General features: G+C 43.8%; 1 protein-coding gene across 2 annotated transcripts; it reads right to left on the bottom strand.

Annotated features, from left to right (window-relative positions):
- Nucleotides 1–2687: 2687 nt before the first annotated feature.
- Nucleotides 2688–12630, bottom strand: LOC140479750 (V-type proton ATPase subunit G 3-like). 2 transcript variants are annotated; one of them, XM_072573850.1, is made up of 4 exons: nt 12527–12625; nt 9724–9859; nt 8415–8515; nt 2688–6497 (listed from the first exon to the last, which is right to left on the bottom strand). In XM_072573850.1, exons 2-4 carry the CDS (start codon nt 9833–9835, stop codon nt 6318–6320), a joined length of 393 nt encoding a protein of 130 aa, XP_072429951.1. In that variant the 5' UTR covers nt 9836–9859; nt 12527–12625; the 3' UTR covers nt 2688–6317. The 2 variants fall into 2 exon arrangements, with proteins under 2 accessions (XP_072429951.1, XP_072429952.1); XM_072573851.1 differs by lacking the exon at nt 9724–9859 and having other exon boundaries at nt 12527–12630.
- Nucleotides 12631–18567: the final 5937 nt, after the last annotated feature.

Raw genomic sequence — 18567 nt, 5'->3', positions numbered from 1 at the left:
CTGTGGAGAGAGAGCAAGCAAGCATCTCAGTCTAGATGACACTGCATCAAAGCTGATGTGAAGTGTGGAGGGGGGAGGCATTTCTGCTGTAGTTGATAGGAGGGGGTATTTCCCAGTCTTCTGGACTTAATATTGTGTTGAGCACCTTCACATTGTGAATCCACTCCTCGTCCATTCCTTTCTTTTACCTTTACTTGTTACACTCTCTGTCACCTGGTTCACCCCCCACCCCAGTGGGTGTGTCTTGTCTTTCTAGTCTGGCAATTCGACCCACCATTGTTCAACCATTCTCACATTCCGATCATTTAATCCAAACTATCAACATCCTTTCTCCATCAGCACTCCACACCCACCACTACCATAGCCCCCTCCACACTTCATCTCTGATGAAGAGTGATGTAGACTCAAAACGTTAGCTTGCTCTCACTCCATGGATGCTGTCTGACCCATTGTGATCTCCAGCATTTGCTGTTTGCAGAACAATAAACCATTGTTAACAGCAAATCCCAGGTACTGCTCTACTACACTATACCGGCTCAGTCCAATTCTATTTCTTCACCATACCTGTCCCTGAAATAATATTCCTAAGAATTTGAGTGGTTTAAATGAATAAATGTCAAATAATTGCAGGCACTGAGATCATTCCAACATCAAAAGCGCAGCATTATATTCCATTCATAGTAGCTAACAGGAGCCAAATGAATGCACAGTTCGACTTCTGTTTGGCACTCCAAATATCAGAAAAGCAAAGAAAGTCTGACGTAAGCTGATCATAGCTCACTGGTGTGTTCCCAAGAATTGGAGGCAGCAGATGCAACTTTTGACTCTGCTTTCCTGCTATGATAAGCTGTGGCTGTGGTAAAAGCAGTCAGAAATATTTTTAAAAACCCTAACTGTCTCCATGCTGACTGCTTCGCTTTCACTGCACAATTTAACCGTTGGCTCAACTCATGGCCTGCAGTGGTTCTCTGAAGTGCAGTGACGACAGTTACGTAGCCAAAAGCACCAATTTCTGGCATGGAGCTAAACCTCACTGTCTACGATTTGACGATAAGCTAGATTGATCTGTTTCTGATAATGAAACTAGAGGGAGGTGTGTTGGCCAACACACCGACAAAGCTGCTTGCACTTCTTCACAAGGTCCTTAATGTCCGACACAAGTGCAGAGCAGGTTAGATTCTGGATTAGTGGTGCTGGAAGAGCACAGTAGTTCAGGCAGCATCCAAGGAGCAGCAAAATCGACGTTTAGGGCAGAAGCCCTTCATCAGGAATAAAGGCAGTGAGCCTGAAGCGTGGAGGGATAAGCTAGAGGAGGGTGGGGGTGGGGAGAAAGTAGCATCGAGTACAATGGGTGAGTGGGGGAGGGGATGAAGGTGATAGGTCAGGGAGGAGAGGGTGGAGTGGATAGGTGGAAAAGAAGATAGGCAGGTAGGACAAGTCCGGACAAGTCATGGAACAGTGCTGAGCTGGAAGTTTGGAACTAGGGTGAGGTGGGGGAAGGGGAAATGAGGAAACTGTTGAAGTCCATATTGATGCCCTGGGGTTGAAGTGTTCCGAGACGGAAGATGAGGCGTTCTTCCTCCAGGTGTCTGGTGGTGAGGGAGCGGCGGTGAAGGAGGCCCAGGACCTCCATGTCCTCGGCAGAGTGGGAGGGGGGAGTGGAAATGTTGGGCCACAGGGTGGTGTGGTTGATTGGTGCGGGTGGGTTTTTACAAACCCACTGACTCCCACAGCTGCCTGACCTATCACCTTCATCCCCTCCCCCACTCACCTATTGTACTCTATGCTACTCCCTCCCCACCTCCACCCTCCTCTAGCTTATCTCTCCACGCTTCAGGCTCACTGCCTTTATTCCTGATGAAGGGCTTTTGACTAAACGTCGATTTTACTGCTCCTTGGATGCTGCCTGAACTGCTGTGCTCTTCCAGCACCACTAATCCAGAATCTGGTTTCCAGCATCTGCAGACATTGTTTTTACCAGAGCAGGTTAGACTTGATTAGCTTTGACAAAGGGTCAGTTAGACTCATAACGTCAGCTCTTTTCTTTCCTTACAGATGCTGCCAGACCTGCTGAGATTTTCCAGCATTTTCTCTTTTGGTATTAGACTTGATTAGATTCCCTCCAGTATGGAAACACCCCCTTCGGCCCAACAAATACATACCGAGCCTCTGAAGAGTAACCCACCCAGACTCATTCCCCTACCCTGTATTTCTCCCTGATTCATGCACCAAACTCTAAGGGCTATTTAGCATGGCCAAGTCACCTGATCTTTGAATTGTGGGAGGAAAGCGGAGCACCCGGAGAAAACCCACGTAGACATGAGGTGAATGTGCAAACTCCACACAGACAGCCGCCCTAGCTGGGAATCGAACCCGGGTTCCTCGTGCTGTGAGGCAGCATTGCTAACCACTGAGCCACCGTGCTGCTCTATTTAACAGCAGTTCGGAAGGTTAACACCACGTGAACTGTATTATTTCCACCATATAGCCTTGATTTTGTACTGAAATCCTGAAGCAGGCCTTTGACCTTCTGATTTGGAGGTGCAAGTGCTGATAGGCGAGGCCAGTCAACTCTAGTTACAGGACTGCAGTAACACCATACTGAGGGGTTTTTGAAATGATGGTATCAAATTTGATGATGTGGGACTTGCTCAATCGAGTTACAAGAAAGAGGAATGCAGCATAAATGATTTTGTTCTCAATTTTTTTTATTGTGAAGTTGAACTTCAGTCATATCATTTGGGGATTTATGCACGAAAATAAGCATAATTGCCTTCACAGAAATGAGAACAATTGGATTTCAAAATACATCTTTGCCTGACAGAAATAAACTAGCATTTGGGAAGTGCTTCAAGGTAATTTACTGCTCAATGTGAACATTAGCAGACTGTTAAGATAACTTAATTCACACATTTTCACTAATTATCGCTGTGATTCAGTGGAAGGTCACAAATTACTACTTTGTTCCTCGAAGAGATAAACCACAGAATTGATAGGATTCCCATCTCCTTGATAAAGGATTGTGCATCTTTTATGTTGGGTTATTAAGGGAATGAAACTGAAACTCACAAATGAGTTGCTGCTGTGACATTTTGATTTGTATCCCATTTTTAAACATTGACTCCAAGTACCACAGAAAAAAAAGAACTCATTACAACAGCCTATCTGAGTATATCAAACAGTTTAAATTGATTACCTGCTGTACAGAGGGCTCTATTCTCAAAGGCTTTCGCTTTGCTATTTTTGCAGCTATTTGCATTTGTATTTCTGATATTTAAATAAAAAGACAGAAAATAAGCAGGAATGTGTAACCTCAGTTCTCAAGCACATGAGTATCTGAGTCCATCTCTTGTTTCATATAATAACTAATTAATATGTAAATCATGAGTGCTTGATGCGGATGGGCTATTTGTGTCCTGTTCACATCAAAGCTGAGCTTTTCCCCTGGTACTAAAGAAATAAATGTCACCTGAGAGGGTGAAATGCAAGCAAATTAAAACCAGCCACTGCTGATGCATCTCTGGGCTGTTGAGAGGATGTCACCAGGGCAACTGGTAACTGTAAACCAAAATGGGCCATGCAAGGTATAAACTACTTTTGATCTGGCACTGTTTTAGCATGTATACGAGAGACTGGTGCCCATGAACTGACTCATGCCAAGTAAACTGTGAAACCTGCTCCCTTCTCCCAGTGACAGACTTGCTCAACCATTCAGCTATTAACCCCAGTTGTGGGCTGATGGCTTAGAAAAGTCAGAAGGCATGGGTCTCTCAAATCCTAAACTTGAGAATATTCAAATATTTTCGAGAGAGGCCAAAAGAGGTGCCACAAATTAATCGCTGAAATATGATTCCAGCTTTAAAAGGTCTGGGTTATTGCAACTTCCCTGAAAGCCTGTCTGTTGGTTGATAACAATTCAGCACCACAAACACAGAAACCTGGCCTAGTTGTCAAAAGCGTCAAACTGTGATCATGCAGAGCACAGAAAATGTACAATCTGTCACTAGTTGGAAGTATGGTTCTAAGTGTAAGAGGATAACTCAAATTCTGGGAACTGAACCTGGCTACATTCCCGCATACAAAACAACTGAAGCGAATCAAATTGAAATTTTGGAAAACTAATCTAAAAAAAATTCAAAACTTGCACGTTTACAGCTAACATTCTATTGGATGTCAATATGGACGACAATCACTGGGCACAAGATTGAGGCACAATTTTCTATCAATTTGTTTACATTAGAATATATGAGAATGGTAACTAACAAGTTAGTCATAATGTCATAGAGATGTAAATCACAGAAACAGACCCTTCAGTCCAACTCATCCATGCTGACCAGATATTTTAAATTAATCTAGTTCCATTTGCTAGCGCTAGGCCCATATCCCTCTGAATGCTTCATATTCATGTACCCATCCAGATGCCTTTTAAGTTTGTCCCAGCATCGACCACTTCCTTTGGCAACTCATCCATAAATGCACCACCCTCTGTGGGGGAAAAAAATTGCCCCTTCTGTCTCTATTAAATCTTTCCTCTCAGTCATACTTAGTTTAATTGTTTAGTGAATTTCTTTTGTAGGTGAACAATTGTAGGTGAACAATACCTAACATTGAAGCTGATATTTTAAATTCATTCCACCAAAGTTGGGAATCCTAATGATGACACTCAACATGAATCTGGCATAGGATTGAGGGTGATTTTACGGTTTGGGTCAGAAATTGGCTAGCTGTAAGAAGACAGAGGGTGGTAGTGGATGGCAAATATTCATCCTGGAGTTCAGTTACTAGTGGTGTACTGCAATGATCTGTTTTGGTGCCGCTGCTGTTTGTCATTTTTATAAATGCCCTGGATGAGGGCATAGAAGGATGGGTTAATAAATTTGCGGATGATGCTAAAGTTGGTGGAGTTGTGGGCAATGCAGAGGATGTTGCAGGTTACAGAGGGACATAAATAAGCTGCAGAGCTAGACTAAGAGGTGGCAAATGGAGTTTAATGTGGAAGACTGTGAGGTGATTCACTTTGGAATGAGTAACAGTAGTACAGAGTACTGGGCTTATGGTAAGATTCTTGGTAGTGTGGATGAGTAAAGAGATCTCGGTGTCCATGTGCATTGATCCCAGGTTGTTAGGAAGGCGTATGGTGTGTTAGCTTTTATTGGTAGAGGGATTGAATTTCGGAGCCATGAGATCATGTTGCAGCTCTATAAAACCCTAATGCGGCCACTCTTTGAGTATTGTGTACAATTTTGGTCGCTGCATTATAGGAAGGATGTGGAAACATTGGAAAGGGTTCAGAGGAAATTTACCAGGATGTTGACTGGCATGGAGGAAAGGCTGAGGGATGTGAGGCTGTGTTTGTTAGAGAGAAGAAAGTTAAGTGGTGACTTAATAGAGGTATGCAAGATGATCAGAGGATTAGATAGGGTGGACAGTGAGATCCTTTTTCCTTGGATGGTGATAGCTTGCTCAAGGGGACATAGCTTTAAATTGAGGGGTGATAGATATAGGACAGAGGTCAGAGGTAGTTTCTGTACTTGTAAAGTAGTAAGGGCATGGAATACCCTGCCTGAAACAGGAGTGAACTCGCCAACATTAAGGGCATTTAAATGGTCGTTGGATAAACATATGGATGATAGTGGAATAGGTGGGCTTTAGATTGGTTTCACAGGTTGGCGCAACATCGAGTGCCAAAGGGCCTGTACTGTGCTGTAATGTTCTATGTTCTATGAACCTGAATTTCAAATGATGTCAAACAAACTTTCCCTTTCTGACTGTTTCTGGTATTTGCAAGGTTCCCCGAGATGTTAGGTGAAGGGCTAAATGTAGGGGAACGGTTCAGGGTGGGTTGCTCTTCGGAGGGTCGTTGTGGACTTGTTGGGCCGAAGGGCCTGTTTCCACATTGTAAGTAATCTAATCTAATCGAATCAGACCAAAGATCAATCAGTTTGACAGCAGCAGAATTTTTTCCACACCAATTTCTGGATTTAGATACCAATCAGCCATTTGCTAATTAAGTGGCGGTACAGCCTCAAGAGGCTGAATGGTCATTCTGTCCCTACATTCCCTTTTGTAAAGGACGTTAGATAAGTAGCGTGATTTCACGGGGGTAGATTAGCATACTCTCTTGAGACTAACTGCATTTGGGGGGGGAATAAAGGTAGCCATCATATTTATATTGTAAGAAAATGTCCCAAGATGATTAGTTGAAAAAAAGTATCAACATTGTTTTTCATGAAAAATGCACATTATCCAATGTCAGTTAACTTCAATGATACCACATTTATAGTGTGATAAAGTTTAATTCACCGCTGTCTATCCCATCAATGGGAGCCAGCCTCTCTAAAATTAATATGGATTTCCGGTTTGATTTCACAAACAATCCCCAAGAGATCTTGCAGAACCTTCTCACTATTCCGTTCGTGGTTGCTTATGAGCCCATTGATCTTTGCTCTGGTTTGTTCATCCACTTTGACTAAAAGGTTACCTTGAGAACCCATGATCTAAGATAAAACAGAGACATGTTTATTGTAAACAGAAGGCCACGTCACTGGATTTTTCCATTTGAAACATTTTGGAAACAGTTCGTGAAATTATGATATTTACAGGATACACATTCAAGATTCCAGCTTTCTTCTCCCGCTAATTTTTTTCCTTCACAAGCTCCTCTACTGAATATACAAGGATAAGGTTCTAAAGTACTGTGGATACTTTACAAAAGATGGCCTGCTTTATGCTTATGGCTGAATAATAATTGGCAGTGTATTATTAGTCAAGTGATGTTCTCTTGGGGTGAGGTGAGAGGGGGAGCCTGATCCTGTCCTCATGTGACTATGCATATGTACTTTGACATATGTGCAAATATATAGAGGAAACTTTGATTGGCATCCCTACTTGCCCATCCAGCACAGAGGCAGGAAGTCCACTTCTGGCACAGCTTTGGATAGATTGGCTTCATAGAATCATAGCATCTCTACAGTGTGGAAACAAGCCATTTGGCCCAACAAGTCCACACTGACCATCCGAAGGGCAACCCACCCAGACCCATTCCCCTGTCTTATTACTCCACATTTCCCCTGACTAATGTACCTAACAGCCCTGAACACTATGGGCAATTTAGCATGGCAAATTCACCTAAGCTGCACATCTTTGGATAGTGGGAGGAAGTTGAAGCACCCGGAGGAAACCCACGCAGACACAGGGAGAATGTGAAAACTCTACACAGACAGTCACCCGAGGCTGGAATCAAACCTGGGTCCCTGGCGCTGTGAGGCAGCAGTGATAACCAATGTGCCACTCTTGGTCAAAATATCAATGCTATGTCCTCGCTGGTCAGTCTGACCTTGCACCATGACAGGCAGGGCTTTTCCTCAATGGATGATCAGGAGTGTATCTTTTCTAAGGTTTATTTTTGAAACACCCATGTTATCATGGGAATAATCTGCTGGATTCCTGCCAGACCTCCAGTACTAGCCCAGCAAACCATACAGGAACTCGACCCCGTGTCCATCATAAACTACAGCTTTGACAGCCAGTGCACCAAGAAGGGCCCTGGGAAAATGACAACCTCAATTCCTGCAGAAGGGATTGGAAGCTGAGATGCAAATGATTTGAAACATTCTGTCCTCTAGATGGTAATGAGTAGGCTCCACCTGAGGGTTAAAAGAAAGGCTCAACTGGGAGGAAGGCTTAATATTAAAAAGTCTTAACAGATTGGCCCCCTGAACTCTTATCATCTTCTCTTCCACCCCCATGATTCTTCCCTCCCCCCTCACCGCAATGCACACACTTGCACTCTCATACATACATACATTCTCACACACACACACACATGCTCATACACTCACACACACTTGCACTCTCACATGCACATTCTCTCTCACGCACACACACACGTACACACAGACACATACACTCACTCTTTCTCTTTGTCTCTCTCTATCTGTCTCTCTCACATGCAACCCCATCCATCAGGGACCAAGGATCCATTCAGTGTGGCATGATTGCCTGTTGTCCCCATGTAGAATATATCCCTGCACACCAATTTTCCATGTCCCGATGGGATTGGCACTGAGGGGTGGTAGTGAGCACAATTCCCAAAGCAGGCTTTGAAAACACATTTTTCAATGGTGTCTTCTGATACTTTGGGAATTTTTATGATTCCAGAACATAAAATCATGACATAAGCAACACGAGCTCTGATTTATCACCAACAGTGAAATGTATTCATATCTCTGTTTGTGATACCAAGGATAACTCCACAAACCTCATATTGGGCATGACTGACCAGAAATGGATTAACTCCCATTGTTATTTTCCACTGTGTGCAGGAACTTTTGATTTGTGACTATTGATTCTAACAATTATGGTCCAAAGAAGCAGCAATTAAATCAAGCCCACTTGTTTGCATTGATACATACAGAGTCTTGCTTTTGTCTGAACTCTCTCTCCCTTTGCAGACGATATTGATCTATCTCAGCTTGTGCCTCATCCTTTGCTTGTTTCAGCCGTCTTCCCTTCCCTGGAAGAACATTCACAATGAAAATGCTTGGTAAGTATTTTATGATACCAATTGTGCCACCAATCTAATAAACATCGCACACAAAAGGGAATCGATGGATTGCAAGAAATGAAACCGTCGGACGATGCTGGACAGATTAATAAGGCTCAAGTGAGTTACGTCATCCTGTGTCTAAAAGATTTCTCTTCAAAGCTATATTGATTTTTTTTTCTTCCTGGATTCCACATCCATTCCAATTTTTGTGCACAATTTTCATTCGGTTTCAAAAGTGCAAAATCTAATTGTAGAAGATTGCTTGCCTGTTTGTTTTTGAATTCCTCATTGCAGTACTGAGCTTCAGGAATCTGCACTGTGCTAACTGGTGATGTGCAGTTATGTCTTTATGACATGTTCAGCACAGCAGTTGGAACAATGGTGGCAGATTATCAGAAACCACTGCAGGAATCGGAGTATGCCCTGATAAGTGCGTATGCCATTAAACAGGCAGGGATCACAGTGGCTTATTAGGTCCAATGTTTCTGTCTGTTAGCCTGAAGCAGGCTAAATAGGGAGCTTCGCTGCTGCTCACTCCTTTTCACACAAATGATTTTCCAAAGTGTTTGGTGGGAAATGGCGAGAGTGGGTGATGATGAGGCAGGCAGTGAGGAGATGTGGGGGGCAAGTGGTTTTTCTACACCTCCTAAAGCCTAGGTTAACAGCATCACTATTGATGCTGCCCAAGAAAGATAACTCTCTACTTCTCGATTGTGGACCCATTATAATATGAGGGCACTGTTTTAGGAGGTCGTAAATGAAAGATTTTTGAACACGTTCTTATTTCTTCCATAGGGAAACAGAAGCATTAAAAAGGTCCAATTTAAAATGTTCGTCTAACTTCAATGTACAATTCGGGATCCTCACTGGGATGGTGAGTTCAGAAGCACTCTGAGAAAGCACTGCATATTTCAAACTATTACTTGATTAATATCCACATACACTGACTCTTCATGTGATATATATCAAGTTAGTCTGCATGAGAAGTAGCAATGGCCTTTTGAGCTGCTCAGCTGTTCAATAAGGTCAAGGCTCAACTTTGGCCTTAACTTCTCAGCCCAGCACTATCCTTATATCACTTAGGATCCAAAAATTCATCCATCCTGGTCTTGAACATGCCCAGTGATTCGGCAAACACAGCCCCTCTGTATAGAACATTCCAAATAATCACAAACCTTTTGACAGAGAGAATTCCACTAAATGCCTGAGCCTTGTTCTGTATCTGTGACCACGTGTTTCTAGACTCCGCAGACCTATGTCCTCGATCAATCCTTTTGCAGTTTTCATCTTGCCTTGAGCACTGGACACATACTTATTCCAACAAATAATATTCTGGTTGAATTTTCACAAAAAAAATACTTTCATGGCCAAACACCATACATACAATTTAGATAATAGGCATGATGTGCTATTGAGCAATGAGATATATTGCATTCTATGAGCTGTAACAGATCCATGCCTTGTTTTGTGACAGACACAGTCATCAAGCTTTTACACCATGATTTCACTCTATTGCACACAAGTGGAAGACTGTTGGTATTCCAGCTTTGGACCTGATATAATTCAGACAGATCCAGAGCTGGAAGTCCATTCCAGTCCCACAGACTGCCTTGCAAACATTGCTTCAGCCAAGACAGAGCATGGAAGGGTTTATTTTGTAGCCTGCTCATCCCGAATATAATGGTCCAGATTAATCAATTGGCCAATGTGGCAATGAATGCCAAATGGCCACATTTAAGTTCAGAGTTCAGTATGAAAATCTTGCACGTTTGGACGATGCGCTGGATCCAAGCAAACAAGCCAGTCCACTGATTCTCTGTGATGTGTCTATTATTCCTTGATGAGAAGCATGTTGTTGTTTTAATCAGACACAGACAGATTGTTTTAATCCATGCCACATGCGTGTGTTGACAAGGTTATCTAGTTGGACTCTGCATTGCACAAAAGAGAGCCCTGAGCTGTTAGCAGGCTCAGCATGAAGCTGTATGGGGTGAGAAAGAAGTGGGCAGTGATTGGCCAGGGGAGCTGGACTGTCCGAACACATCTTCGACATTTTGTTTGACATCTTCAAAGTGCGAAATCCCAAATGCTGCCACTTCCCAATGTCTCACATTTTCTGTGGGTATGGGATTCATTTTGTAGCCTGCTCATGCTGAGTATACATGGTCCAGATTAATCAATTGGCCAGTGAGGGAATGAATGCCAAATGACCACAGTTTCTCTGTCAGTGTCAATGAGCGCACTTAACCTTGAACTTTGTTTTAATTCTTACACACACATTTTTAATGCTTGTGATTTAAACTGTACTCCTTACGTTAAGATACCTCTTTTGCTCTATCGTAATCTGACACCTAACTAGGCATTTAGTATATTTTGAGTGCAGTTTCAGTCTGACCCCACTCAGTGTGCTTCAGTTATACTGTTGATAAATACATGCTTTGCTTGACTTGAGACCACGCTTAACAGAAGTAGACTAACTGAATGAGAGAACAAAGAAAATCAACATTTAAATCACTAAACATAAAAGTGTATGTAACGCAAACACAATAACCTTCTTAAGATAGACAAAAATTGTCTTGAAAGTAGCTGCACCTCCTTCGACTGGACTCATTTGGTTAAAGGCGGCCAAATGATGCAGCCATGTGGACCAGATGGTCCAAGCTTTAACATGTTCTTGCCTTTGAGGTGACTGATGCCAGGCAAGCTGGCAGTAGGGGTGCTCCAAACTGGCTGGTGCCCCTTCACTTGAAATCCACGCACCAGCATTTCATCTTCCAGGAGGACAGTGATGCACAGGGAGGTACTGGCTGCAGGAACTGAGCCAGAAAGTCCCTGCTGGGCTCCCCCCGACAGGGGAGGGGCGGGGGGGGGGGGGGGGGGGGGGGTGGAAGAAAAAACACTGCTGTGCAGAGCGGAGGGAGGATGGGTTTGGCCTCCGCTGTGATCTCCTCCCCCAACACCCCCTCCCTACTGGCTGCCAACTCTCAGTGCCTCGCTACAGCTGGGATTCTGGCACCCATAGAGCCCTCACCCCAGCAGGAGTCAGTGTCTTGAAGAGGGTTACAAGAAAAAATTACAAGGAAAACCCCTGTCACTTTTTTAGGTTAAAGGATAAAGTGGTACGGAATTTTAACCTTTAATGAAAATAATGTTTCTTGTTAATGTGGGTAAAATTCCACCTCATCCCCTCACACAGAGAGGGCTAAATACACTTCCCGAGTGAGTCTGTGGAGGGAAACCCCGTTTAAGGAACAGTAGAACACTTGAAGTGGACAGAGCTCTTTCTGGCTGGAATAATTCAGAACGACTCCATGAACAACCTTGCCTGGGATGATCTGGTGTACTATTAAGGCCTGCCCCATGGGAGACCTGAGTTGTGGCCTAGGTGCCCTTGATGTTAAAGTACTCCCTTACACTGTTTTCCATGTGAGATATTGATCCAGAAATGCCAATGATTTTCCAGCCCTACGTTGGCTCAGGTACCTATGTCAACTGTGACTGTGCATTGTTTAACCTAAGGTTGCTGCTAGCGGTATTTCAGCAATGTGTTTATCCAACGGTGGCAGTGTTAACAAAGAAAACAGAGCTCACCCTAAATTATTCATTTGTTTTCAATGCCATTTCTAGCACTGTGTGTGCCGTTCCCTGCAAGGTCTGTGACAGGGCATGTCCACCCCTTAGATGTGTCCCTCACTTCACTCCCAAGTGAAATAGTTGCAACATTGTAAAATGTCTCAGATTAAGGCAGGGACAAAGAGACAAGTCTGAGTTCCCAAATGAAGTGGAATAAAATGTACATCTGTAACAAACGCTTTTGTTTTAGCATGGTTTATGTCGCTTCGATTAATAAAGAGTTTTTAAAATCTTAATAAATCTTCCTCCAACCCAGTGATCTTTGTGCTTTGATTCCACAACATAGTGAAGCCACTTTTCATGCTCTTGACTACCAGAAATTATCAGTAAGTTAGGTTTACTCACTCTTCTTGGCTTCCTCTAACTTTTCTTTGGCCCGTTTCTCAGCTTGTAAAAGCTGATGAATTCCCTGGGAGTGGCTGGTCATATTTCCATACGTGCTGGCTGTCAGTGACAGTGCTGATCAGAGTCTCCCATCCACATTTATAGGGATCTTGATGACCGTGATACCTGGCTGTTGCTCAATACAACAAAAGCAGTCTAGGTATAGCTTGAATGATAACAGCCTGCTCCAGTCACTGGCTGCTTTCAGTCAGTTGCTGCCAACTCAAACAGAGTAGATCTCCAATTGGAGTGATCCTTATCCGTTATCTCAACAAAACAATAACAGTCACCTGAAAAAAAATTAACAAAGCGTGCACTGTTAACAAAGAAATAATCCAAACAACAGTTTACAGAGTCCCGTTACCTACTTCCCATTGAGTCAAAAAGTCAGAGAAATCTTTAGTTAGTCTGAGCGACTCGGGCTGTGGTGAGATGGGTGGCAGAAGCAGACAGCAAGTGCAGTAGGTCCCATCTTCCCGTCAAGATCACCCTGCGCCACCTTATATGCTCTCTCCAAGTGACCAGGCAAGATTCTCGCTCGGCGGTGGCAAAGAAGCCAATTGACAGTCATTATTGTGTGTTGAACGCCTTGTTAATCCCACAGCTCACCTCATTAACATTCAGACTTCCATTTTATCAAACTCGCAGAGAAAATACTCAACGCCAGGCAAATTCGGCAAGAAAACCAAGGTAAAGCCACCGCCAGGTGGATTCAATGCATCGCTAACTCTGAACGGCCTCCACGTTGGAAACCTGAGCATCCCCAGCCAGAGATAGCAAGCTCCTATTTCTGTTCCCTTGTCCTACTTGGTTCACACAGACAGAAAGCCAGGAAGCTTGTCGTCAGTTGTTGATAGACCTCAGTCAAGTCAAGGGGGAAAGCCTTTGCTTGGGGGCTCTTGGCACAGTAAGTCAGGGCAGCCTCCAATACCAGTTCAGGGTTTGCTCAGGGCAGTTAGAGTCAGGATCCTCTCATATGGAGTGAGGAGCTGTACGGTAGGCAGCACACCATTTCTCTTGATACTGTCTGCCCTTTTGCAAACAGATTTCTTCCTGGAATGAGAGAGAGGCAGATATTACAAATGATGCAGGTAGTTGGTGCTGCTGTTACTGTCGGGACACATGTCCACAGGGACCAAAACACTTATGCCCAAAATGTCGATTCTTCTGCTCCACAGATGCTGCCTGGTTGGCTGTGCTTTTCCAGCGCCACACTCTTCGACTCTGATCCCCAGCATCTGCAGTCCTCAGTTTCTCTTAGCACAGAGAGTATGCAGGCTTAGTGCAGTTTGGGGATTGGGGTGAGTGGGAGTGAGTGATGGAACATGTTGCAGGCAGTAGTGAGTGTGGTTGAGTGTGAACCTCGTTGGTTGATGGGTGCAGGAGTGGAGAGAGTGAGTGAGTGTGAGATATTGGAAAGATGATGATGGTGCTAACTCTGGCAGAATGGAGAAGGACATTAGCCTTCTCACAGGGCTCTGTATTCCTCCAGATGGCTGAACCTGCCTTCGCCTGGGGGAATAGCTTTGTTCTGGCCTTCACTCCTAGTTCGCGGGTCCAGGAGGCATATTGTATCCAGCAGGACCCCAACACTCCGCCCCCAAAGCAGACCATCGATTTCCCCCCAGCTGCCAGGTCAGGGACAAAACTTAGGCAAGGCCGTGTGAGGCACTTCCAGACGGGCTGGGCTTGTCCTGGTGCACAGCGGGCTTTTAAAGATGATGCAGATGAAAGAGATTCTAGTGATTTCCAGGCTATCCGCTGTTTAGGAATGCAACATGGTAAAATAGAGCAGAATTGAGGGACACCATAGGGGTATGATAGGCCATTAATCAGGTGAATTTTCTAAAATATGGATGAAAAACTCAGTGAATTTTGCCAGGAGAAGCCCTCCCAGAAATTCAATGCAACTTGTACGTAAGTCAAAAAAAAATACGATTCAGCCCATAGAGTTCCCAGCACAGGAGGAGGCCCTTCGTCCTGAATATCCATGCTGGTCTTCAAGCACTAATCTCCTCATGCTCCATTTTCCAGCACACGTGGTCTTGTCTCTCTGGAGCATGATGTAGTGATCATCTGAAAACGTCTCAAAGTTGTGAAGATGGTTCCTGCCTCTGAGCACCTTTTCAAGTAGTGAGTTCCAAATCCTGACCTCTAAGCTGTTGAAAAAAAACTTCCTTAAATCCCCAGCTTTGTCCTGGATGGTCTCAGGTTTCTTGCTTGTTGTTGGGGGCTGCTCCCATCCAGGGAAGTGGGGAGTATTCCATCACATTCCTGACTTGTGCCTTGTGGACAGGCTCTGGGGAGTAAGAAGTCAAGCATCCACTTGAACAAACAGATGGTATCTCAGAGTAAGATCTCTCAGTCCTGCACTGGATTGTTAGCCTTGGTTTTATAGGTGCTCAGGCAAGACTTGAACCAACGCGTATGTAGTTCAGCCAACAGCATGCTACCCACTGAGCTATAACTGATACCTTATTTGATTTTTATTCAATTATTATATCAGGTGCTATAATTCAAACCAAGGGATTTTAAAACATAATGATTTAGATTAGATTAGATTAGTTACAGTGTGGAAACAGGCCCTTCGGCCCAACAAGTCCACACTGCCCCGCCGAAGCGCAACCCACCCATACCCCTACATCTACCCCTTACCTAACACTACGGGCAATTTAGCATGGCCAATTCACCTGACCTGCACATCTTTGGACTGTGGGAGGAAACCGGAGCACCCGGAGGAAACCCACGCAGACACGGGGAGAATGTGCAAACTCCACACAGTCAGTCGCCTGAGGCGGGAATTGAATCCAGGTCTCTGGCGCTGTGAGGTCGCAGTGCTAACCACTGTGCCACCGTGCTTTAACAACTCCGTAGGTGAACATGAATGCTTCCAATTGCAAAACATTAAACACTTACTGCCATAATGGAGTTTTGCATTTAGTGGCGTTACACAGGTATTTCGCCATCTTCTGGCTGTTAGAGGGAGTGATTCAAATTCACAGCATAGCATGGATATTGTCAAATACACAACCAACCTGGAGACCCATTGATTCCAAGGTGATCTTGCTTTGTCAGAATTTCTCCAAGATATATATGACAGATCTCCGCATGCAAGGGAGAGATGCCAGAAGTGAGAAAGAGAGAGAGGCAGAGTAAAAGAAAAAGAGAGAGAGAAATTAAAGCTGTTTACTGCCATTTTAGTATTTCTAATATGCAATTGTTTGATGCCAGACCTCTTCAGACCATGGGGTTGAGTTTTCGCTTTGGGAGCAGGAACCATGAGCCAACACTGTTTCTGGGTGTTGAAACTGTCTCAGCTGTAAATGGTCACTAATTGGCATTTTGACACTGAATTCCCTGAAGTCCTCTTTAATTAAAGGTGGCAGATGGGGCTCTCAGAGTTAGAGAGGGATTCCAGGTTGATGGAAGTAGCAAGCTGCAGTAAAAGGTAAGGAACCGAGAGGGTGCTTCAACATGAATATGCTCGCTTGCTAACTTGAAAAATAATTTTTTAAATTAACACCGACAAAGCAGCTCGGCCACCATTGTGCTGATGGAGGGAGCAGGAGACTGTCCATTGATGCACCTACACCAACATAAACTGGGAGGACCTGGCGACTTGGCTGAAATGTTATCTCTTAACTTAGCACTGGATACTTTCTCTGGACAATTAAATTGGCTCAAGGTGAAGTTGGGAAACCTGAGAACACTTGGAAAATCCTGCAGAACCCTTACAATCTCACCCACTTCAACAGAATGGAGGTCAGGTCCAACGGTGTACACTTTAGCTTGAGTTCACTATTTGCAAACACAATAAAAACAACCTTTTTCTTAAAAAAAACCCTTTCATTCAATGAAATATCCCAAGATGCTTCAGGGGAACATTAAAAATGCATTACGTCAAGCTTCACAAGGAGATATTCAGGTGGATGACCAAAAGGCATAGTCAAAGAGATAAGTCTTACTAAGTAGCTTAAAGGAGGAAAGTGAGGTGGAACATTGCAAAGTTGGACGGAGGCAGTAACAGAGCTTGGGACTAAGATAACTGAAAGCACAACTACCTTTGGTACATATTGGGGCACAGATCTCCAGGAAGGTTGTTGGATTGGAGGAGGTTACACAGATAGGGAAGGGTAAGGAGGTGTTTGAAAAGAAGGATAAGAACTTTGAAACCAAGACATTGCTTTGAAACATGGAAAATAGAAGCAGAAGCAGCCCTTCCAGCCTGCTCCACAATTCAATGTGATCATAGCAGGTTGTCCAATTCAGTCCACTACTCCCACTTTCTCCCCATACTCTTAGATTCCCCTTGTTCTAAGAATCTTATGTAACTCCTTCTTGAAACCATTTCCTGTTTTGGCTTCAACTGTTTTCTGTGGCAGAACATAGGCTTACCATCTCTGTATGAAGAGATTTCTGCTCAATTCTAAAAGACCAACCCTGTATGCTTAGACTGTGACCCCTAGTTCTGCACTCCTTGGTCATTGGTAACATCCTTTCTGCATTTACCCTTCCTAGTACTGTTAGAACGGGATGTAAGTTTGCTCATTGAGCTGGAAGGTTTGTTTTCAGACGTTTTATCACCATACTAGGTAACATCATCAGTGAACCTCCGGTGAAGCACAGGTAGTATGGCCCACTTGTTATTTATATGTTTAGGTTTCCTTGGGGTGGTGATGTCCTTTCCTGTGTTGATGTCATTTCCTGTTTTTTTCTCAGGTGAAATGGGATCCAAGTCAATGTGTTTGTTGATAGAGTTCCGGTTAGAGTGCCATCCTTCTCTGAATTCTCATGCATATCTCTGTTTGGCTTGTCCTAGGATGGATGTCTTGTCCCAGTCAAAGTGATGTCCTTCCTCATCTGTATGTAAAGATACTAGTGAGAGTGGGTCATATCTTTTTGTGGCTAGTTGATGTTCATGTATCCTTGTGGCTAGTTTTCTGCCTGTTTGTCCAATGTAGTGTTTGTTACAGTTCTTGCAAGGTATTTTGTAAATGACATTAGTTTTGCCTGTTGTCTGTGTAGGGTCTTTCAAGTTCATTAGCTGCTGTTTTAGTGTGATGGTGGGTTTGTGGGCTACCATGATACCAAGTGGTCTGAGTGGTCTGGCAGTCTTTTCTGAGATGTCTTTGACGTAGTGGAGATTAGCTCAGATCTCTGGAAGCATTTTGTCTGCTTGTTTTGGGGCTTGTTGTTGAGAAATCGACAGATTGTATTCATTGGGTACCCATTCTTTTTGAATACACGGTATAGGTGATTTTCCTCTGCTGTTCATATTTCCTCTGTGCTGCAGTGTGTGCTGGCTGAAATAATGTTCTAATGCAGCTCCATTTGTGGGTGGCCAAACAGACACATGCGTGAGAATTCCTAGAGGTCTGGCACTCCAAACAGAACTCTATCAACAAACACATGGATTGGATCCCATTTACCACCCCCTGAGAAAAAAAACAGGAAGTGACATCACCAACCCAAGGAAACCTAAACACATAAATAAAAAGCAGGCCATACCACCAGTGCTTCACCGGAGGCTCACTGATGTTACCTAGTATGGTGATGAAATGTCTGAAAACAAACCTTCCAGCTCAATGAGCAAACTTACATCCAGAACCTCAACCTGAGCTTCGAATCTTCTTAAAACTCACGAACTATTAGAACTTTATAGGTTTCTATGAGATTCCCCCTCATTCTTCTAAACTCCACTGAATATAGAATCACAGAATTATATAGGACAGAAGAGGCCCTTAGACCAATTGAGTCCGCACAGACAAAATTTACATTAGGTGTCCCAGTCAAACAACTTGCTCAAATCATACTGAGACATTTCTGCATCCTCCTCTCAGTTCACCCTCCGAAATAGCTTTGTGTTGTCTACAAACTTGGAGATATTACATTTAGTTCCTTCACCTGTATCATGAATTTTTACTTCTGAATAGTTGGGGTCCAAGCACTGATCCTCTCGTCACCATGGAGGTGGTGGTCTTCCCAGCGATCGCGGAGGTGGC

The sequence above is a fragment of the Chiloscyllium punctatum genome, chromosome 7, assembly GCF_047496795.1.
Source record: "Chiloscyllium punctatum isolate Juve2018m chromosome 7, sChiPun1.3, whole genome shotgun sequence".
NCBI lineage: Eukaryota > Metazoa > Chordata > Chondrichthyes > Orectolobiformes > Hemiscylliidae > Chiloscyllium > Chiloscyllium punctatum.
The sequence above is the reverse complement of the archived record's forward strand: the minus strand, read 5'-3'. Positions and strand labels throughout refer to the sequence as shown.